The sequence below is a fragment of the Phyllostomus hastatus genome, unplaced genomic scaffold (assembly GCF_019186645.2).
Source record: "Phyllostomus hastatus isolate PE091 unplaced genomic scaffold, TTU_PhHast_1.1 phas_scaffold_12, whole genome shotgun sequence".
In the NCBI taxonomy this organism is placed as follows: domain Eukaryota; kingdom Metazoa; phylum Chordata; class Mammalia; order Chiroptera; family Phyllostomidae; genus Phyllostomus; species Phyllostomus hastatus.
The window spans coordinates 14064811-14087996 of record NW_025334007.1 but is presented as its reverse complement, the minus strand read 5'-3'; the positions used below and the strand labels follow the sequence as shown (position 1 = coordinate 14087996).

The window sequence follows — 23186 nt, the reverse complement described above, 5'->3', positions numbered from 1 at the left end:
GCTCTACTCTACCCTTATGATCTCATCTAATTCTAATCACTTCTCAAAGGCCCTGTCTCCTAATAGCATCACATTGTGGGGAGGTTGAGTTTCAGTGTATGAATTTGGGGCGGGGGAAGGACAGGACACAAACATTCAGGCCGTAACAGATTATAAACCCTTTGAAGGCTGGGGCTGTTCTTTGTCAGATAGCTCTAAGTTGTCGAATCTCTAGGCATGGCAAGTGAGAGTGGACTGTACTCAGGATAGAGTGTCTTGGGAGAAATCAGGACCTAGGTCTCAGCTCATCTATTGTGGACAGACCCCCATTGTGAGATGGGTGGATTATATCAGATTAGGCAATGCAAAGTCTCTCCAGGCTAATGGAACAGTGTCTACAGGTGATTCAAGGTAGGAGCTAGGAGATCTATCTACCTGGGTCCTAGAAATGTCCCTCCTGGCAAGCACAGCTCAGTTGTAGGAGAAAACTCAGGGGGTTAGTATCAGGGAAGTGTCAGTGGGTACCTGGGGGTGAGGTGCAGGACAAGGATGGACAGGTGAGAGCAAGGCCAGGTCTCAAATGATGGGTGTCCATTAAGCTAGAGAGAGAAGAGGATGGACATTTGTAGCTGGGGCACAGAAAGAGATCAGTCTGGTCAATATAATATGGTTATTAGGTCACAGTAGCACCAATAGCAGGATGGGCTTGGGGCTTGATTCTGGCTGGTTGGCCAAAGCCCCTTAAATCCTTCTGCATTTGCCATGATGGTGCAGGGGACTGAGCGTGCTGGTTGTCCTGAAATCCTGTAGTGGGGAAAATAGTCCTGAACAGGGAGGGGCCTGTCTCCAGCTTCAGTGCCTTGCAGTAGCACACTCTGAGGGGTTTAGTCTCCTTAGAGGAGGGAGGCTGCCAGAATGTCATGGAGGTGAGAGGAACACTTGTTATTTCAACGACTGGATGGGGTCTTCACTAGGAATTGGCAAAGAAACCCAATTAATGAAGTCAGAGCACATACCCCATCAAAACAATTTTTTTTTCTATGAGTTTAAGTATGCTGGAGGGTCCCAGTCTGTGATTTAGGCTGGAGAGTGAGAACTCCGGTGTGATCTGAGACTGGCCTTTTATTTGTTCCCTCTGAAAGTATTTCTAGGATCTGTGTATAATATGCAGTGCTCCACTTGCGTGAGATGTCCTGGCTCACTCTACTCCTCTCACTAAGGCACTGGTTTCTTATAAAAAGAAATGTGTATATCAGTATGCATACTCATGCACCCATGTGTGTGTGTATAAAATAAAAGATATAAAATATAGAATGGACTGAAATCAACAAACATATAAAAATACCAAGTAACCCCAACCTGTAGTTTCATTTTTGAAAAAGCACTAAAAGTGTCAACAAACAAATTGTCTAAAAAGTGAATCCTTTGGCTGCTGAGGTAAGTCTGAGTTGCCAGAACCAGTAAAAGCTTTATGTAATAATCCTGGCAGTGCATTTGTGTTCATCTGAGATTTTGCTGCCTCCAGCTGTACGAAATTCTGTGATATGCAGAGCCTAGAAACCTGGCCCAGAATCCTAAAAGGAATTTTTCTATTGTAATCTGAGCTGTAATTGCATTTTAATTCAGTTCTGGTGTTAAGGCCAGTTGGAGTGTGTTTCCTTCATCTCATCTCATTCTTGGCATTTAAGTCAGTGCCTTGCACACAGTTGGCCCTCAGTAAACGCTCTCACTGTGGCTTCTACTGTTCTTTGTCCCTAAACTGTTCTCCTACATCACAGTGACTGTTTTCTCATGATGGGGAGGATGTTCCCTTTGTCCTCGGCGGTACACTCCCATCTTCCCCTTTCCTCACCCTGGAGTTGTTAGAGCCCTCTTTCTTTCCAGGCAGGTGCCAGTCCTGATGCACTCCTGACCTTTAGATGCATGCTGTGCACGCGCATTTGTCTGGGCAGCTTAAAAGGCTGTGGGATTGGCTTGCTAAAGAAGGGCCTAGTTTATAAAAACTATAATAAAGTGTCATCAAATGCCGTCACTACCTGTAACCCTTCCTCATTTTCAGAAAACAGGCTGGGAGTATGATAAAAACTGTAGAATCACTCTGACAAACCTATATATACTACTCCATTGTGCAAAAAAGCAAAGCAACTCGTCCGAGTTTTAATTCTTTGAATTTAAGAACCATGTTTATTTCACATTCAACTCCTTAACATTTTTCTGTGTTTCAATACAAAAATGTTCCCCTTCCCACATACACACACACACAAAAAAACCCTGAGTACATTTAAAGTTCAGGGAGGATATGTTTTATTTTTCTTTGTCGTTGCTTGGAATCAGGTGCTTATGAGGTGACTTGCCTGAACTCACATGAGGCTCTTGCTATTCTGGGATCAGGTACTGTCTCTGATCCTTTAAAGCTTAAAAAATTCTTTTGAATAGGTTGATATATTCACAAAAGTCACAATTCAAAGGTATAAAACAACATGCAGAGGGGTTCTCTTAGTGTGCTGAAGACGTAAACCTCAGAAGACATTTAATCCAGAAGGCCTTGCTAGTGGAAATCAATGGGATAGGTGCTGTGGGGAAAGCAAGGGTGATTTAAAAATGCAGGACTTGCTGTCAAGAGACTTACATACAGCCTTGTAGGGGGATGTAGCAGGTATACTGGGAACCATAATACAAAGTAGAAATGGTAAGTGCCAGAGGGAGAGGTTCAAACCATAGTTATGGCTTTTACCCAATAGAGTTCCTTTTTATAGAATTTCTGGATCTAGAAAAGGCCTTGTGTTCCATCTAGTCTGACTGTTTTCATTCTAGTATGTGAGCCTTGAGACCAAGGGAGGCCTGGTGCCTTCCCCACAGTCACCCAGTCAAACAACGCTACCTTTGACAAAGAGAACCAGTTTTTGTAGAGCAAGATGCTGCCGTGTTCTGTGTTGGCAACTTAGAGGAAAGAGCATTGTGTTTGTGTGTAAAGTCTGGGCTCAGTGAGTGAGGACCACTGCAGTTTTGTTTAGCTGGAAGCTTTGTTTTGAAATCGCACATTAGGGCAGGTGGCAGAGGAATGGGTTTGGGGTCCATCTGTATTTCTTGCTGACATGGGGTTAGGCTTTGTCTCTTCACAAATTTTTTTTTAAAATTTACTTTTAATAGATAATCCATTCACATGATTCAAAATTCAAAAGGTACACAATGAAATGCAGTGAACTTTTCCCTCCTCCAGCGCCTCGGCCAACCTGTGCCCTTTCCTGGAGGCAGCTGGCAGTCAGGTTTGTTAGCTTCAACTTCTAAAGAGAGTGTGTGAAATACATAAGTAACTGCGTCTATAATCATTCCTGTGTAAAAAATGATACCATACTTAATATTGTGCACCTTGCTTTTTTCTTTTCAACAGTTCAACCGATGACCTGTCTATATCATTACTCAAAGAACTTCATTTCTTTTTTAGTTGGTGTTTTTTTGTGGCCAATAACTGAATCCACTCTAGATGGTTAAGCCAAAAAGGGATTAGGGCTTTAGGTAACTCATGGAACTGTTTGGACGGCTGGAGGAACAGGCCTGCATCTGTTTCCAGAAACAAAACTCAGGAAGCTGTGTGTAGTACTAGCATGAAGTGGAAGCAACCTGTGCTCTTGCCTGCAGAGAAGCAGACAGCAGGCATATGACTTATGACTTCACTGCAACTGTGTTCACTGCCATCCTGATCCAGGAAGGCAGCCTTGCAGCTACCACAGCTTCCTGCCTGCAAAAATGGAAGCTCCTAGCAGAGCCTCTTTGCTTACATTTCTGACTTCGAAAGCAAAATCTTGTTGGCCCTGTCTCATCAGTGGAGACTTGGTCACAGCTTGCAGTTTAGCTGCAAAGGAGCCTAGGAATTTGATTCTTGGCTTTCAAGCTGAGAAATTTCTCCAAACAGAGAAAGGCTTTTCAACAGATGATGGACAATTACAGATATGACAAACACCCACTAGAGCTACCTCGAATTGTATTGTGCGGATGAAGCACAATTGATTAATATTTTATATGATGGACCTCCAGGTGTTTTCAGTCTGTATCTTAGATAATATGTATTGAATGACCTTGTACAATATGTCATTTTGCTTGTCTAAAATGGAATATAAGTTTCTAGAGGTAGAATTGCTACATTAAGAGGTTGATTGTGATTCTTATGGATATTGCCAAGTAGCCTCTGCATGTTACACTGATATGTGCTTCCACTAGCAATGTACAAGTTCCTGATTTTTCTCTCAGAGTCTTTTCCCTGTTCACATTCCATCTGAACCACGGTGGCAAGCTGGTGCTACCGGAGTGAGTTTGGGGCCTTGTGCCAAGAATGCTGACAAATCAGATCTGGGCCATAGTCTCTGTCAATATGGCCTGCTTTAGCATCTGGGCTGGATTTGGCCTGTATTTTATTCTAGGCTCTCTATCCCTGAATTAAATGGCATCTTGGTGAGGGGGTCTGAAAGACAATGTAGCCTCCAAAATTGACTTGCAACTTGGGGGTAGCTTACATGTCAGGGGATCTTGGATCATTATGTGTTCACAAATGCAGAAGGATGTTTTCAAAGAATTGTTATGAAGATTTATAACACCTACTCCCTTTAGAGATAAAAAGCAAATAAGTATAATAAGCCAGACAGAGAAACACAAATGCTGCATGATATGTCAGTTATATGTGGAATAAAAAAAAATTGGATTCATAGAAACAGAATAGAATGGTGGTTGCCAGGGGAGAGGGTGGTAAAAGGGTGCAAACTATCAGTTTTAAGATGAGTAAGTTGTGGGGATCTAATGTATAACATGGTGACTCTAGTTGATAATACTGTATTGTATCATTGAAATTTGCTAAGAGAGTAGAACATAAGTCTTCTCACCAAAAAAAGAAAAGAACAACAACAAGAACAAGAACAACAAACTCTAAAACAGAACCTCACAAACGTAAATATGTGAGGTGATGAATGTATTAACTGAATGGTGGGAATCATTTCACAATGTTTATTACATAGAGCAAATCATTACTTTGAACACTTTAAATATATGATGATTTTATTTTTCAGTTACACTGTAAAGCTGAAAAAAAGGCAAAACTTTTTTAGCATGTGAATTATTGCGTCGATTTTGTTCATACCCGAAATGTGGCATGCAGTTGCTCCAACTGGTTGCTGTGGAAGTTTATAGTATTGTAGGAAGCCCTTGTTCAAAAGTTTTTGAAAATTTTAAATGTATAAATGGGTAGAAAATGGAGGGGTGAATATACATGTGTTCTTTTCTTCTAATGGGAGTATTCACTCTTTAAGTTGTCGTTTATTTAGTGTGGCTGATTATTTCAAGAAAATACCCTTTCTGCATGGCTACTGAGGGTGTCTGCAAGGATAAAGTATAAGTGAGGGAGGCAGTGTGTTGCTATGCAGGGGCTGGCAGCTCCCCCCTATAAAGAGCCTGGTAGTAAATATTATAGGCTTTGTAGGCCAAGAGGCAAAATTGAGTGTATTAAATAAATGTTTTTATAACAAGAGAGAGAAATAAACTTCCACGTATTTTTTTATTTTAATCATTGTTCAAGTACAGCTTTATCCCGTTTACTCCCAATCCAGCCCACTCACCCAACCCTCCCCTCTTCCCTCGATTTTTTTAATTGACAAAATTCAAAATATGATAACAATAATAATTGAGTACAGTATTTTTTTCGTAATATAGGTCTGCTACCAGGAAGCACGGGCTTCTTAGTTTTGTCATAATATTTCACCTAATAGGATTCAAAGCTAGCGATCCCTATCATCGGATTGAGTGCAAATGTCCATCTGTAAAAACCATTCTCAGCTCACGAGCTGTACAAAACCAGGCAGCGGGCCAGATCTGGGCCGCGCACAGTAGTTTTCCAACTCCTGATGTAATGGAAAGACTATGAACCTTGGACTCAGGCACATACAGGTTTAAGTACTTGCTGTGAACTTGTGACCTTGAACATATCACTTAACTTTGAGTTATGGCATTTATTAGTGCATAAACTGGAGGTAATGACACCTACCTTATGGAATAAATATCATCCCCATCTTTCTTGTGATTTTGCTGTAGGATTCCAGTTTTATATATGCTAATGTAATTTAGCTAAACTGACTTAGAATTCATATTTAACAGATTCAAAAGCCAATTTTTTAGGGGATAGAATATTCATGTGGTGTCAAAGTATTATGTGAAGCATGTTTTTTCAATGGAGAGATCTGGCAGTCATTGTCTTAGCCAAATGGCCAAGCTTGGCAATCAATGGATGTGCCTCTCACTGATGTGTACTTCTTACAGTATCACAGAAATGTTTGACTTAAACATTACCACAGAGCAACAGAAAAATCCAAAATGTAGAATGTTCTGCAGGACAACCGGCCTGAACTCTTGAAAGGATTCAGTGTCGTGAAGAACCAAGGGGAATTGTTCTAGATTAGGGGAAGACTGAGGAGACATGACATAAAAAATGTAATGTATAAACATTGCCTTGCATTGGAAAAAGGAAATCCAGTTCTATAGTCCATTTTTACGATAACTGAGGACATGAATAGATCATATGTTGTATGATAATATTAATGTTGATTTGCTGAGGTGTGGTGATTATGGTGTAGGAGAATGTCCCCGTTCTTGGGAGCTAAATAATAAAGTATTTGGAGATGGGGGAGGGGAGAGAGAGAAGTTGTTTTACTCAGTGCTGCTCATTTCCTATCATAGCACTGAGCATAGTGCTTCCAACGGGAGGTGCCCAAAACATTTCCAATTAATACTTTCAGTTATTGGTAGCCTTCTCTGTCTGAAATCATGCATAAGCACTGAATGTCTGTTCTCTTTTTAACAGTGTTGTTGTTTGGTTTAGACATATACTATGGTACCTAGTATTGGGTAATTGGATATGAAGTTCCTCTTGATTTTTAGGACACAAGAGACCTCTCCAGAAGGTATCCAGCTATGTAATATGAAAAATAGACATTTATTGAAGATACAAGATACATTGTACATAGGACAATGACGCCTCAGTCCCCTTCAAAGTAGGCACCTTGGGACCTCACACAGTTCTCCTAATCACCATCGGCTGCCCTGTTGTATTTTCCTGAATTTCACTGATGGTCTGAAATTTCTTCCCTTTCAAAGGTGATTTTAGTTTTTGGAAAAGCCAGAAATTGCAGGGCACCAAATCTGGGCTGTAGCGGGGCTGAGTCACCTGGGTGATTTGATGTTTTGCCGAACAACTCTGCATGAGATGTGATGCATGAGTGGGCGTGTTGTTATGATAAGGCTGCCAATCACCAGTGCCCGTAGCTGCAGCCTTCTGAATCATTCAAATAGTCTCTGCAGAGGAATGTTCAAGCTTAATGTAAAATGTGGTGCATTTTGTTGCTCTACTCACTCAGTCATTTTGAATGTGATGGCCACACAGTACACATGCTCACCCAGTGGCATTGACTGCCCCCACTGACTAGTACAGTGAAGTTGTCATTGTTCACGCATGTGCACTCCAGTCCACTCTCCTTAACTGCCGGGTTACATCGATGTTGCACAAAATGTTCTTATATTAACAATGGCTGGACTTTTTCTGGACAGATCTTGCTGAGGTATGACTTGTAAGCATGTACTTCAAAATCAAATTCTCCTTTATATTTCTGTTGTTGAGGGTGTCTACTTGGGGGGCTGGCTGACATCCCCTGGGGGTATGGTGAATACAAGGAGGTCGGGAGGAAGAAGACTGCTGTGCATCTCTGGAATGCTCAGTCACTGGAGCACCAATTGAGTGTTCTGGCCAACCAAAAGTAAAGTGTGGCAGAAGCCTTTCTTCATGCTTTGACCCTAACCAGTTCCTCCAAGGTGGTAAGAAAGGAGGCAACAGGGAAGCTAATATTTTGTTATATTCTTGCAGGTACTCTTATGGCTATGTAGTGTGAGATGACTTAAGGCCAATTTAGCAAGCACTTGTAAAAGTAATTACAAGATGAGAGAAAGAACAATTTTGCTACTACAGGCTGTGAAAATGAATTAATTCAACAAACATTCATTGAACAAGTGAATATATAGCAAGCACCATAAAGTATGAGTCTTGAGGGATACAAATGATAAAAATGCATTCTTTAAGAAATTTTATTGTTTATTCTATTACAGTTGTCCCAATTGTCCCCCTTTGCCCCACCCACCCATTCTACCTCTCTAGCCCACAGCCAGTCCCTTCTCCATGTCCATGTCCATGCGTCATTCACACATGTTGTTTCACTAGTCCCCTCTCCTTCCTTCCACCATTTCCCTCCCTCCTCTACTCCTATAGCTATCAGTCTGTTCCATGTTTCCATGTCTCTGGCTCCATTTTTCTCATTAGTTTAGATAAAAATATGCCCTCGCTTTGTGTTGGGCATTTGGAAGGTATGGGAAGAAGATAGGGTACAGTGGAGACAATGACCAAAATACCAATTTTGCTATATTACAAGGCCAGTGATATGGTAGAGAGCTAGTGAAAAGGATTATGGGAATGCAGAAGACATGCCATATGGAACTGATTAAAGTTTCAAAGATAAGATTAGTCTTGAGGTGATTTGAAGGATGAGCCTGGCCAATAAAAACAGTTGGGCATCCAGCTTCCAGGCAAGGGACACACCAGGTGTCCAGAGACCTGAACAGCTTTCATGTGTTGAGAGCTGCTTGGCATCTGGAGTGGCTGAACCCTTAGATGCAAAGTGGGGAGGAAACGGACATGGGGTTGTTGGTAAGGTAGTTTGGGCCGTATGGGAGGTCCTCAAAAGCCATGGTCAGGAGTCTAGTTTTTACAGGAAAGGGAACAAGGAGCCCTGAAAGCCCTTTTGAGTTGGGGGGTAATCTTGTTATAAGACATCATGGAGGGAATGTGGAGGATGGTATATGACATTGCATGAGTCTGGGGATAGCTCTTGAAGCAGTCGATATGTGGCCAAAGAATCTGAACTTGTTCAGTTGCAGTGGAGAAAGAATAGAAGAGGGGTCCATTGGTGAATTCTCCCAACCCCTCCCACCAAGACTGTTTTTTAGATTTTATTTATTTATTTTTAGAGAGGGGGGAAGGAGGAAGAGAAACATCACTGTGAGAGAGAAACGTTGATCAGCTCTTGCTTTTCCCCAGCTGGAGACCTGGCCCACAACCCCCAGGCATGTGCCCTGACTGGGAATCAAACCAGCAACCCTTTGGTTCGCAGGCCAGCACTCAATCCACTGAGCCACACCAGCCAGGGTTCACCAAGCCTTTTTAAATTTTAAAATCTTTCTAAGGAAGTCTTTAAAAAAAATACTTGAAAGGGAGAAGCTTATTCAGACCTTTGAACAGTTCTGAAAATTTATTACATTTCAGCCAGGAAGGAAAGTCTATCAGGCAAACTGGAATGGGTGTGGACTGATTACTCAGCACAGTCACTTAATCTTTCAGAATTAGGTAGGAGGGAAGCTATTTTAGTGGCCTTCAATCTTCTTCCAGAACTTTGTCCAAGATCTTCTCAAATGGTTGGTGAATTTTTCTGATTCATATCCAGCACCCCTACAGTTCAGTGTACATCTGCAAGCTGTAAGGAAGTCGATTTCATCCATTTCTTTTTTTTTTCATCTCTTGCCTTCCACCTGAAAAAACAAACACCAGTCTATAGGTTCTTGTTCTGTATTAGAAATTTGCACAGCGTGTAATCTAAGACGGATCCAGCTGAGTGTTACAGGTTTGGAGTTTAGACTAAAAAGAGGTATAATATTTTAATTTTTTCTTTATTTTGAGAAAAGCTTGGCAACTTGGACTGTTAGGAGAGTTATATAAAATATCTCCTGCTAACCCAGTATCTGCTATAAAGCACCACCTTATTTTCTTTAGACTACATTAAAACATTTTTACCCACAAATTAGAGCTTTTCTGTGGAGTATTTAGACTTAAAACATTTTGAACCTTGATAAACAAACAAACAAAAAACCCTTACAGAATTAACCTGCTTTTGGGATTGAGAAGTCTCCAGCTTATGAGGTTCCACATGGACGTTCCAAAGGCTTATAATTTATTGTTCTTGTGGCTCAAATATTCCAGAAAGTTCTTGGCATGTCTCCTGATGTACAAAGTGACCCATGGGCTCACTTCACTTATGTTCTTACTATATCACAATTCCACTTACTCTATGTTGGCTACAAAGCAGTGATTCCAGTGGTATATAGGACCAAAGGACGGACTCCAATGTAAATAACATGGTTTACTAATGTCAAATTCAGGCATTACTCTCCAAGTCCCATAGTGAATGTTTCAGTAGCAATTTGTTCCCTTTAGTTAAGAGCTTTTCAGTTCTATGTGGTACTTATGGTAAAGAAATAATTGAGAGTTAATGGTACTAAATTAACAGTGACTGACATATAGTTAGTTGTTAAGTTGTTCACATACCAAGGATTACAATTTCTTAATATTAGGAATTATTCTGTGAGACAACTATATTGATGTTGGAACTATATTAATGTAGTTGGTATGTTTTTTTCTATTTGTGGGCAAGCCTGTACTTGAAGATGTATACTTTATTCACAATAAGAGATTATATTGTAAAACTCAGTTACTTTTTGTTTATTTGTTCATTCACCTGAATGAGAACATTTTGACTGTATTGTGTGTGCCTATCCTTGTGCTCAGAGATGAATGGAAGTTACTCCTTGTCCGTAGAGAGAAGACATTTTAATGGGAGGCAGAAATAAACATGTATTTGTAACATAACATCTTAAGTGTTGAAGTAGACATTAAACGCTTGAATATGGATAATTTAAAATGTATACAAAAGTACAGAGTAGAAGAATGAACCTGCATGAATCCATCATCTAACTTCAACAGTTCTCAACTCTTGCTTGGGCTTGTTTCACCCATACTTTCCACTTAATTTCCTTTCTCCTTCTGTTTGAAAGCAAGTCTAAGACAGTGCATCATCTGAGGGACATTTTTGGGCATTCAAATCATCAGAGAATACACTGGGAAAATAAACCGTATGTGGGGACTTGGGGAGGAGCAACAGAGAAGCGATATTGGAATTAAATCTAGTGGGGAGGGAGGAGATTCCAGTTCCAGGTCAATGGGATGGAACCCAACAATTATTAACTATTGCTAAGCATTGTATTAGATTCACTTAGTATATTATTTAGTTTTTTCCCCTCACAGTAGTCTTATGAGGGAGAGAATATTTCTACTTTACATATGAAGAAATTAGGTTTCAGGCAGATTGAATTAACTTGCCAAAGTCGTAAAATTAAGTACTTTCTTCATTGAAAACCAATTGATGTTAAGGCTGTTTAGTTTCCCATCTTCTTCAGCATGTGCACTAGATACAGAGATATGAAAGGGCAAGATGTGTTTGGACAGTGGGAGAAACTGAAGGCAGCTACAGCACTGTGTGTGTGTGTGTGTGTGTGTTTATGTGTTCAGGGATTAAACTAGAAAAGCTGCTTAGGGCTAGGTTGTGAAGGAGCTTGAATGTCATACTAAGGAGGTAGGATTTTGTCCTGAGAGTGGTAGGGAACCAGGCTGAGATGTCTTTAGGCATGAAAACAGTATTGCTAAGTGAAGAAAGGGTACAAAATAGTATGTGTTATTGTATTTGTATAAAGTATTGAACAAACAACACGAAAAACACAGATGTGTAATACATATATGCATAGAACATTTCTAAAAGAATATATAGTGTTTTCCTCTGGGGCATAGAAAGTGGGGAGTGCCTTTTAGTTCTTCACATTCACTTACTATTATCTGAACTTTTGAATATTATTACTTTGAAATAACACTTAAGTCATTGAATGATTAATTTTTTTTTATTTTAAACCACTAATAGGATATATGTTAAAGATCTACAAATGAAAAACTGTAATATCTTGAAAATATCTGTGTGTAGAGTACTGTTTTGTTTCTCCAAAGTGAGCACTCAAGATGTGATTTTAATGCTTAGAAAATAATTTTGCCTGAGAACTTTAAAAAGAATCACTTTTAATTCTGACCAACTGGAATCATCCACAGGTAGTGGTAATGACTAATCTGTTCTCTTTTTGCACCACTGACTTCCTAGACTTTGTACATCAGAATCCACCCCGTGAAAAAGTCACTCTCTTTTGTAAGAAGAGTAACAGCCAGCCATCCTTTGTCACGTTTATTTTTATTGTTGAAAGAGGAGGAATAATGAGTAGGTAGAATTTAATGATCTGAATTGAGAACCTCCCTGTAAAGTGGAAGAAAAAGAAAACTGTACACATAGGTTCTTCATGGATTTTTGGTTAGCTCTGTGAAATCCTTGAGATTTCATAATATATCTTGTCTCATTTTCCTGTTATGAGATGGGTTTTTTCAGCATCATTTTTCTTGTCTGTTTTCAGATCACAGAACTGTGTGGTGCCAAGCGGGTTGGTTATTTTGGTCCAACTCAGTTTTATGTTGCCTTGAAATTAATTGCTGCAGCACAGTCTGGCCTCCCCGTGCGGATAGAGAGTATTAAATGTGGTGAGTAGCTCCCTGTTATACATTTTATTATCTGTGATGGGTTACTTATTTCTGAGAACCATTTTTAGCAGGCTTAAAGCCTGTTATGTAAGTATTTATGGAATTTTGTCTTACCTTTTCCAACTCTCCTGTAAATTAACATAAGAAAACTTAGCAGCTATCTTAGTTTCTTTTTTTTTTTTTTAAGTGGGGAAAATTTTCAGAGAGTGACCTGAGATTAGTTCCTTTTGACTGACTTGCCATAAAAATAGATTTTGTTCTTTAGCAGAAAGAGATTGGGATAGGAATTCTAGAGCCTGTGGCAAAAGAATAACATTTGGTTTAATTTTCCACTTCAGGAATCTATAATGTCATTTAAGGTTCTTTTCGGGACAAGGGAATAAGTAACTGGAAGAGTCTGGGTGGAACTATTCTCTTTTTCTTTCCTTTGTCTCTTCTGGTCATATCAGCTCTGATCATCCTTTAATTCCCCAATTGCTGAAGTACTATCTTGATGATTAGTAAGTATTTTGGGGGAACCAAAATTTGGGCAGAATATAATTATCTTCTCAAAGCTTTTTCTTAAGTTTCTTTCTTTCTTTCTTTCTTTCTTTCTTTCTTTATTTATTTATTTTTAGAGAGGGGAAGTGGGGAGGAGAAAGAGAGGGAAAGAAACATCAGTGTGCAGTTGCCTTTTCTGTGTCCCTGACTGGGGACCTGGCCTGCAACCCAGGCATGTGCCCTGACTGGGAATCCAATTGGCAACCCTTTGGTTTGTAGGCCAGCGCTCAATCCCCTGAGCCACACCAGCCAGGGCTCAAAGTTTTGATTTAATATTTTCTTATCTTGCCATCCTTGCCCCCAGCCCACCATATACTTGAGCAAATTTGAGCACAAACTTGAGCACTTTCCACAACTTGAACAAAACACAAAGCCCCAGACTCTTGGCATCATTTGTACTGCCTCAGTATTGGTTTTACCAATCTCTGTGCAGAAGGTGAACACTCAAGGGATGTGCTGAGGTCCCCCGTTAATTTACTTTGATACAAATAACTTTCATATGTCCACACAGCTATGCAGGCACTTTTTCCTTTTCCTCATATTGAGATAAAAACCACTCAGCTGTTCACACCAGTCCTGGTAGACTTGGAAGTGGGCTCAGGATTTATGGTTAGTCCATGGCAACTTTGTAGGACAACTCCAAATAGCTAATGAGATTCTGATAGCTTGGACTATGGGAAACAAAGCCCTTTTACCCTAACCATCAGGGGGCTGTGATCATTTTGCTAATCTTTATCGGAGGCTTAGTGTATGGCAGGCACTGTTTCAAGTAGTCTTCACAGGTCCTAAATTAGGTATTCGTGTCAGTTTTCATTGCCTAGGGTAAGCTGTGATAACAGACACTGCCAAAATCTCAGTGCCTTAACAAAACAAAGGTTCACTTACCACTTTGCAGTGGACCTCTAGGGCAGCTGCCTTCCATGTTGTGGCCCTGTGATCCTGGCTCCTTTGTCTTGTGGCACCTCCAAACACAGCACCTGTTTCCATAATCGCCATAACAGGGAACTAGTTTCTCACCCTAGCAGTTTCATGTGTTGGCCTGGATGTTACTCATGTATTACTGCTGCTCACAGTGCGTAGGCTAGAACTTGTCACATGATTTATTGAACTGCAGAGCTGACTGGAGGGGATGTAACTCTCTCATGTGCCTGCAAAAAGAAGCAGCTATGGGTGAACACTGGCAGTCTCTAATGTGGTACTATTATTATTCCTATCTTACAGATGTGGAAACCGAAGTTTAGGGCTGTTAAGTGCCGTGCCTTTCTGGACTATAAGATGCACCCCCGATTTGCAAGGGAAAGGGGGGTACGTGTTATAGTCCGAATGTAGTGTACCTGGCTCACTGTGGGGCGGGGAGGAGGGCAGCGGTGGAGCAGGGTCACAGGTTATTAAATATTTTACCGCACTTTTTGGCTTCAAAAATTTTTTCCTATTTTCCTCCTCTAAAACCCAGGTACGTCTTATGGTCCGGTGCGTCTTATAGTCCTAAAAATACAGTAACTTGCCTAAGGATGCAAGGTTAGTAGAGTTTGGAGCCAAGAGTTGAGCCTCCATTTCCGATGCTTTTCATTGCTTTTCAAAGTAGCCTCTTCTTGATTATTTTTTCTGTTTATAAAGTGCCTGAGTATAATCTGAATCATGGAATATTATCCAAATGGGGAAAAATTATGTCCCAAAAGGCATCCCTTGGTATTATATAACTTGGTTCCTTGAAACAGGTTTCTTTTTTAAAAATTTTAATTGTTGTTCAAGTACAGTTTTCTGCCCTTTACCCCCATCCCAGCCCACCCCCCAGCCCTCCCTGCCTCCTCCCGTCTCGACCCCTCAAAACAGGTTTCTTGATGGAGTATTATTTCAGTGGCACATTTGGTGGTTATTGCTACAAGACATAACAGTCACTACTGTTAGTCATTTGCTCTAATTAAACCTACATCACATTGCACTTGGGTGTGTGGTAGGCATTGATAGTTTCCATTACATTGTAAATGGTCATTAAAGTTTATTGTAGTATCTTCCAACTTCATCTTCTGGAAAAGTTAGAATTGCTTTGCTGCATACAAGAATAAACTTCTGACACTTTTGTTCCTTATTTTAACTTAGACCGAAGTCTTTTACCTGATTTGTGCCCAAATCTACAGTTCAGTTTCCCAGGGTGTGAGGGTTGTCTAGGTCAATTTCCCATGGGGGAAGGGTTCTCTAAGTTATCACTTGTGTATGGGATTAATACTTTTTCACAAATATAAAGTGTTCTCAATTGTATTTTATCCTGATGCCTTTTACCTCTGAGGGTTTAAATATACTCAGTCAATTCTGATTCTTTTCATTCATTTAAAGGTTTATTAAATACGTTATTTGCAGCCAGCAAAAGAGTAAGAAGGAGGGCAAGATCAGGCCAAACTTCGAGCTTCCATTTACAATTTTTCAGTTTGTTACTTGAAATCCATTAGCTTAATGTGTGATGACACAAACCATAAAGGCCAAAGAGAAGGCTCCGTGGTAACCTAATCTGAAAGGCTGCGGTAGCCCCATCACACTCAGGGAGCTGTGAGTCCATCCTTACTTCTGTGAGTCCCACACTTCCTACATGAATGGCATGTGCCTGGCCTCCTCTCTTCTCCATTCTCTTTCCCCACACAGCATTAACAGTGGTCTTTTCAAGGTACCCATCAGGTCATCCCTCCTCCTCCTTAAACCCTCTGGTGGTTTGCTGTTGTACATAGTTCCAAAGTCAATGTCCCTGCACTGATCTATAACCCTGCATAATGTAGTCTGCATACTTCTCCATTCTCATCTGAAACCTCTCTCCCATGCTTATAATCTGTTCCCCAGCCTCACTGACCTTCTATTAGTTTCTGAACCATCTCTTTCCTGCTGCAGGAAACACCATGTTATCTGGAGGCTTTGGGTTCCTAGTGGTTTGTTCTTCCCCCTTCTCCTTCCCATGGCTGCTTCCTTCTCATCCTTCAGGATTCAGAGATTGTACCCTCCCTCTTATCTAAAGCAGGTTCTGTCAAATTAATAGATTAGTGAAAAGAACCAGCATTTAGTAAAGCTGGTTCAAGAACGTATAAGTGAGTCAGAAGTATTTGCAGTCATAGAAAGAGAGAGTGCTGGAATAAGATTACTAAATTATATATAAAATTGATTAATGCCCTATAGGGCAATACAACTGAAACTTGATTATTATACTCTTTTTCTAAGAGGAATTACATTTGCATTGCTATTAGACAAGAATTGCTTGCTAACAGTTTTCTACAAGTTAATCTCTACCCTTCCAGAATTGTAAAATGCCTAATCAAGAGTAAATAGTAAGTCAAAACAAAAGTACAAATCTCTAGGGGGTTAGGTAATCGCTGGATGGACCTGTTAGGTAATGCTTCTGTGTAACAGTTTCCTCCCTAGTTTATTCTCTTTCAGCATCTGCTCCTTCATAGCACTTTTATCAGTTTGCAAATATTCCTTTACGAGTTTGACTTTTTTTGTACATCTTCCTCACTAGTCTAGAGCTTACTGAGGAGGAAAGGAGGAGGATCTGGTAATGCTGCACTGTGGGCCATTGTGGGCACTCGGCATAGTTGTCAAATGGATGAATGAATGAAGAGATGAATGCTTATGCATGGGGAGTGAGTCTTAATCATATGTCACTCTTCAAGTTCTGACTCACCTGGAGCTCCTGATGGATTCTTATAGAAGTCATGTTTCTCAGGCCCTGCCTGGTTCCCAACCTCGTCTGCACTTGATAATCACCTAGATCAGTGATCTTCAACTGGTATGCTGCAAGAATTTTTAAACCGTGCAATACCTGACTTTTTACTCAGGGACACTGACCTCTTTTCTCTTAGATTGTCCAAAAAATCCCAGCCCTGACTCATGTGGCTCAGTGGGTTGGGCATTGTCTCACAAACCAAAAGGTCTCTGGTTCGATTCCCTGTCAGGACATATACCTGGGTTACGGGCCAGGTCCCCAGTTGGGGCATGTGCAAGAGGCAACAAATCAATGTTTCTCTCACACATTGATGCTTCTCTCCTGCTCTTTCTCCCTCCCTTCTCCTCTCTCTTTTTTTATTAAATAAATAAATAAATAAATAAATAAAAGTCTTAAAAAAAATGACAACAGCCACCCTGGCTGGTGTGGCTCAGTGAACTGAGTGTTGGCCTGCAAACCGAAAGGTTGCGGGTTTGATTCCCAGTCATGGCACATGCCTGGGTTGTGGGCCAGGTCCCCAATTGGCGTGTGCGAGAGGCAACCACACATTTATGTTTTTCCCTTTCTTTCTCCCTCCCTTCCCCTTTCTAAAAATAAATAAATAAAAAGAAAATGACAACAGCCAACACAACAATAGCCATCCGGTGTTACTGAATCAAAATTATACCTATTTTTTGTCAGCTTTGCAAAAAATATATTTTTTGGTGTTCTGCAGAATTTTAGTAATTAGTTTATGTGTACCATGAGATGAAAAGGTTTGAAAATTGCTGACTTAGAGATCTTTAAATGCAAAATAAAAAAATAGAGGTACTTGGGCCACCCCCAGAAATTCTAATTTACTGTATTTAGTTTGGGGTATGGCCTGAATATCAGGAATTTTAAGAGCCTTCCAGGTGATTCTTAATGTGTAGCCAGTGTTGAGAGTGACTTCTAATGAAAGCCAAGTGGACCATTTTCAAGAGCTTTGCTTCAGCTATGAGTACATGTTTGGTTATACCAGGACCTGAACCTGGGGTATAGCAAGAGGTGCCTAGGGTGCATAATTTTAGGGGGTACTCACTCTCAGGGCCCTGCAAGTGTTGACTCTGCATTTACATGGCTCTGGGAGTTAGTACCTCCTTAAATATTGGCACTAGGCATCTTTAGCCTCATCTAGTCAGAGCTAGGTTAAATGACCAGGTTTATCTGTTGAACACCAGTAAAATACTGGTCAGAGAGCTTACAAATGCTGACCATTTACTTATTCCTCCCCCCCAAGTACTCAGAAGTAGAGTCATCCTCTCGTGGGCAGATCAGGGTAGAAATTACTCATGTGATCTTGTTCCATCTTTTCAGATCCTTTTGCAGACTGAGCTGAAACAAATACCTTTCTGAGAAGACACCACAGGATTAGCTTATATTTGATTTACTTTTCCCTTGCCTTTTTTCTTATGAAGTCCATTCCTGCCTCTTGAGTACTGGAAAGTTGCCGAGGTTGGGAAACACTAAAACACTAAAAATGGCAGCCATCCTCTCTTTAGGAGAGTCTTGGTTTACTTTTCCAGATTGGTTATTCTATTTCTGTCTCTTGGGCCCTTGGCTGATTGATCACTCAGGGATTTGTCATATTGCCTACCTCTTTGAATCAAATGTGGACATAGCAACTAAAAATAAACATGATGTGGATATTAGAGAACCAGGGACCTTCTTTGCCTGGGGAGCTAGGATACTTGCTTGCTGTTGTAAGATGTTTTCTGGCTTTAGCACAGCATCAATCATTGGAAGTGCAGCTGTGTTTTGGGACTAGAGAGCTCATGGAAGTGCAAAGGCACGCTGATGAGAATTATCCTGAATGATGGATACAGATGCAAATCATAATGCATGGTTCACAACATTATCCCCATTCTTGGAGTTCTTTGTATTATGTGATTTGCTGTGCTGAAAATTAAAGTGTGCCAAAGTATCATTTCTGTTTTCAGAATAATTTTGTCAGATTTAAAAGATAAGTAAATATACCAGACCGTTGCAGTTCAGTTCTTTGTAGTATTGTGAGTATGGCTAATGGTTTTGCCGGTAGGATCTGGTTGAACATTGGACTAATTGCTGTAACTTGATACCATTTTCCTTATTCCATTGTGAAAAGACAAGTGGAGATTGAATGTGAAAATTCCTTAAGGAATGACATAGGGTGAGAGACAGTTCTACCCAGGAAGTTAGCTGTAGGAAAGAAGGACCTTTTTGTAGGATAGTAGGACAGCAGCACTGGGCACTGGTTAAGAGCCAGCTCTGCCACAGATGAGCTCCGTGACCTTGGGGATGTTACTTAGCTCCTTTATGTCTATTGCCACATCTGTAAATGAAGGCTAATGAAAGTCTTACCTTGTTGACTTGTGAGGATTAAATGAGTTAATATTTGCAGATCTTAATACAGAGTCTGGCATATAATAAGTGCTATATAAATTTTGTTTGCTACCATTTGTCATTTATATAATACCACATCCTTTTTCTTGGTGCTGGACTAAAGGCTGACGTGGAGATAAGTCCAACCAAATCCTGAACTAGGTCTGTGAAGATCTGATGGCATTAAAAAATGTTAAGCCAGAATAATTTGATTAGGTCTGCGGAGATTTGATAGCATTGAAAAATGTTAATTCAGAATAATTTGGTAAAACTGCAGCGTTTTTCTATCTTGACATTATTATAGGAGTCCTTATTATGTCAAAATAAAAATTTTATCTATATTTAGTGTTCTGGAATTTTTCCTCAAAAGTGATTCATTGTTTGGCCAGTGAGTTCCCCTTTCTCTCAGTTCTAAAATAAAGTCTCACTTGAGCTTCTCTGATTTTGGTCCTAAAGAATTGCCGCTGCCTCGCTTTATGATATCAAAGACTGAAGGTGAGATACGATTTGGGAACTCGGCTGAGCTGCATGGAACCAAGGTTCAAATTCCATATGTAATCTCGGAAAAAAATACCTTCAAAAGAATGGATGATGAGGATAAACAGGTAAGCTGTCTGATCAGGCACATCCATTTGATTCTGACCATGAAACCTCACTTAGCAGTGCCTCATATCTGCTGTCAAGCTTCCAGCAAACCTCACCATCTGGGATGCAATTACAGACTTGGAAGTGAGCCAGTGAAGTTTCCTTGTAGCAAGAAATAGAGGCCGATGCATGGGCCCCTTATAGCCTATTTTAATGTAGAATTGTATCCAAAGTAAGGCCACTGATTTAGTATACTTACTTGATTTCTCTAATCACAATTTCCTAATGAGTTCTTTGAAATGTACCTTCTAGGAGTTTTTATTAGGTCCTCTTCTCCAAAAAAAAAAAGTCTGGAGGAAAGATTTTTCTGGTTAAATATATTTGGAGAATGTTGCTTCATATCCTATTCTTGGGGGAAGAGTAAATCCTCAGTCTTGGAGACTCATTGTGCACATTAACACATTAAATGCCCTGAGAAGTCCTACAGTAAAGGGACCTGGGGATCTGTATTTACTACACTTATTTTACCAGGGAATCTTTTCTTGAGGGAGTATGTTTGGAATGGTGTCTTGTGAATTCTGCCATTACACATTTAGCAAGTTAGGGACAAGAACAGGGAGGGTGGGCTTTTAAAATTAGACCACTAATTGTTAAAAGTCAGGTGGTGATTGGTAGGGACAACGATTTAAAATTCCAGAAGAGTGAGCCTATCAAGAAGAGGTAAATAGTCTTACACATTAGTAAACCCTGAGGTCATCAAGGTACAGCTCATAGTTTTAATAAAGATATTGAATCATGCAGACAAGTCAAATTATATTCGATATAACATCTTCTATAAGGCAAAGAAATGTTATATTTTAGGAAGATGAATCAAAATGTTTTTTCCAATGCAATGAAATTAAAGAATTAAGTTGAACTAATTTATATGGCTCATCCTGATAATGCTGGATATATGAGGTCTTGCTGAAGTTTTATATTTATAGTTTTATGCCCATTCCCTGGCTGTGTGACTAAGGATACATCCTTTTCAGGCTGGATTTATTTGCTAGGCCCAGCCAGTCTATGGGTGTGACCTCAAGTTCAAAGCAAATACTGTTTTCTTTTTCTTGAAGAAGAGTGTTAATCATGATCTGAGATCACATGTTTTAGACTAATAGCAACTATATAGTATGTTTGTTGATAAAAAGTACCATTTCTTCATACTTGGATACTCTGAAATTACTACTCTGTTGGTAGCATTAAAAAAATACAGAGGAGCAAACCCAGTAGCAGAGTACGGTTCCTTATCTTGTCCAGGATCCAACATCAGGTTTACATTTGAATTGAGATTCGAACTGAAATGTGTTTAAGGCTCCATCCTACTTACTGTGAGTGGGCTAGTGGAGTGGTTCATCCATAATGAACTATTTTGCCACCTCTCAATGTAAAAATGAAAAGCTGGGATTTTACTTGGCATATTAAGCTCTTAAGAATATTTAGCATTAAGCATTTTAAATATTTTTTAATGTCCACACTTACTGGAAGACTTAATGAGTATAAATCCAGGAAATAGGGGCCTTTATTAATTGATGAATTAATCTGTCCAGAAAGAGATCAAAATTGGGGAGTATGAATGTTATTTCATGTGGTCAGTGTCTCTTATTTTCCAAAGGAAAATATTATTGGAATAACTGAAAGTGTTCCAGGGTTGTTTTAATAATTTAGGTACCAGTGCACTGGTGCGATTTTATCCTCTGGGAGACTTTTGAATCCTCAGACACTGATTTTTAACCTACACAAATTTTTGAGAAATATTTCATCCATGTGTTAAATCAGCTGGTTCACCAATAGTAGAGTTGCACTGTAGTTCATAACTGCAGCTCAGAGTGCCAGGCTTCTCGAGTGATTGTCTCTGAACTCTGCTCTGGTTCTTTGAAGCAGGAAGCACAGTCTCCCACGATGTCACCTCTCGCCTCCCCTCCTTCTTCCCCGCCTCATTACCAGAGGGTGCCCTTGAGCCATGGCTACAGTAAACTGCGGAGCAGCACGGAGCAGATGCATCCAGGTAAGAGGCGATCTGTGGGCCAGCTGTCTCAGGCAGGGTCTTAGAGACGCCTTAATCTATCAGGCAGCAATGCTGCCAGCTGCTGAATCTCTGGACTTAATTACCTCTGTCTTTGGAAACACAGCTCAGTTTAATTTTATTCTTTCAAGCAAGGTTGAAAAAAATAAAATGAAAATAGTAATGCCTTGTTTTCCATCCTACAAACTGGTTCATCTTTAGACTTGTAAACAACGATTTAGGTGGTTTAATCCTTCATATACAGATTTCATAACAAAGAAAAGCCGTATATTAAGGGGTTGTATTGTTCATTATTTTCTGCAAACATACCAAACATATTTATAAAATAACTGTCTTTATGGAAATTAAAAATATAACAGCAAACGCAAAACAGTTGATCCAACTGTTAAAAACTGGTCCCATAAATGGAAATATTTAGCTCTTGTGTTTGGAAATAAGAATAAGGGACATGCTAGGGAAAGCATTTTGCTGAGGAGTGTGTCAAGTGCCAGTTGTGGGTTGGTTGCCTGCTTGGTCACATTCATGCTGTGCTGGCCATGTTAGTGGTTAAAATGTGTTAGTTGGTTCTGAGGATGACTTGCAGAGTTCACTGCCTAGGCTGCAGTGCTAAAACTCCATAAATTCACTGCAGCATCTTGTCCTCCTGGGGCTCAGGCTGCTAGTTTAAGATATGACCAATTAAAGGTATTCCAGAATTGGATATCCATAACCCCCCTTTTTCCTTTGTGGACTGTGGCTGAAAGTGACCCAGTTTCTGTAGGTTTTGCTGCATTGAAAATAGTGGTGACTTCTAGAGGGACACAGATATAAAACATGTGCTAGCCTAGACAAGAGAGAGGCTGTAATCTTGCAGAGAGAAGCAGATATGGCATAATGGAAAAATCTTTTGATTGGAATCAGAAGGTGTGTGTTTATGTGACTAGCTACTAGCTATGTGACTTCCGGCAAGCCATTCAGCTGCTCTGAACCATGATTGCCTCTCTTTTAATAGTATCTTATAGAGATGTTGTGAGGGTTAGTGATAATATGAGTGTGAAATCTGATTGGAAATTAAGGCCTTTGCAAATGCAAGATGATATTGTAACAAGAAATTACTCTCTTAAAACTGATGTCTGCAACCAAATGGGGCTGAGAAGTCATTGTCCTCTTATAGTCCCTCCTGCTTGATTTCCTTGATTTTTGGAAGTTGTTTTTTTTTTAATTCCTAATCTTATTTGGGCTTGAAAGTTGGAGTTCTGTGCCTAGCATGGTGTCTATTTTTTGGTTTTTAATTCACAGATGAGTCATTTTTGTTCTATTGAGTCAGTATTCACCAAGTTCTACTTTCTCTTTTTGATATGCCTTAAACAAGTTGTTTATACTACCTCTATTGCATTCCCCATTCTCTCCTCATCCCATTCAAATTGGACTTCTGTTCCCCCAGTGGCAAGGAAACAGCCTGTTTCTCTCCA

The 23186-nt window shown here is 40.0% G+C and overlaps 1 protein-coding gene across 8 annotated transcripts in view; it reads left to right on the top strand.

Annotated features, from left to right (window-relative positions):
- Positions 1-23186, top strand: part of REPS2 (RALBP1 associated Eps domain containing 2) — a 202868-nt gene that overhangs the window by 39968 nt on the left and 139714 nt on the right. For 2 of the 8 annotated variants that reach the window (XM_045856067.1, XM_045856065.1), the window contains exons 2-4: positions 12340-12463; positions 19545-19693; positions 21591-21717. In XM_045856067.1, the coding sequence (XP_045712023.1) occupies positions 12340-12463; positions 19545-19693; positions 21591-21717 (400 nt within the window). Of the gene's footprint in view, positions 1-12049; positions 12240-12314; positions 12464-14456; positions 14522-19544; positions 19694-21590; positions 21718-23186 lie in introns of those variants that run through there. The other 6 variants (XM_045856069.1, XM_045856071.1, XM_045856070.1 and 3 more) reach the window with 6 other exon arrangements.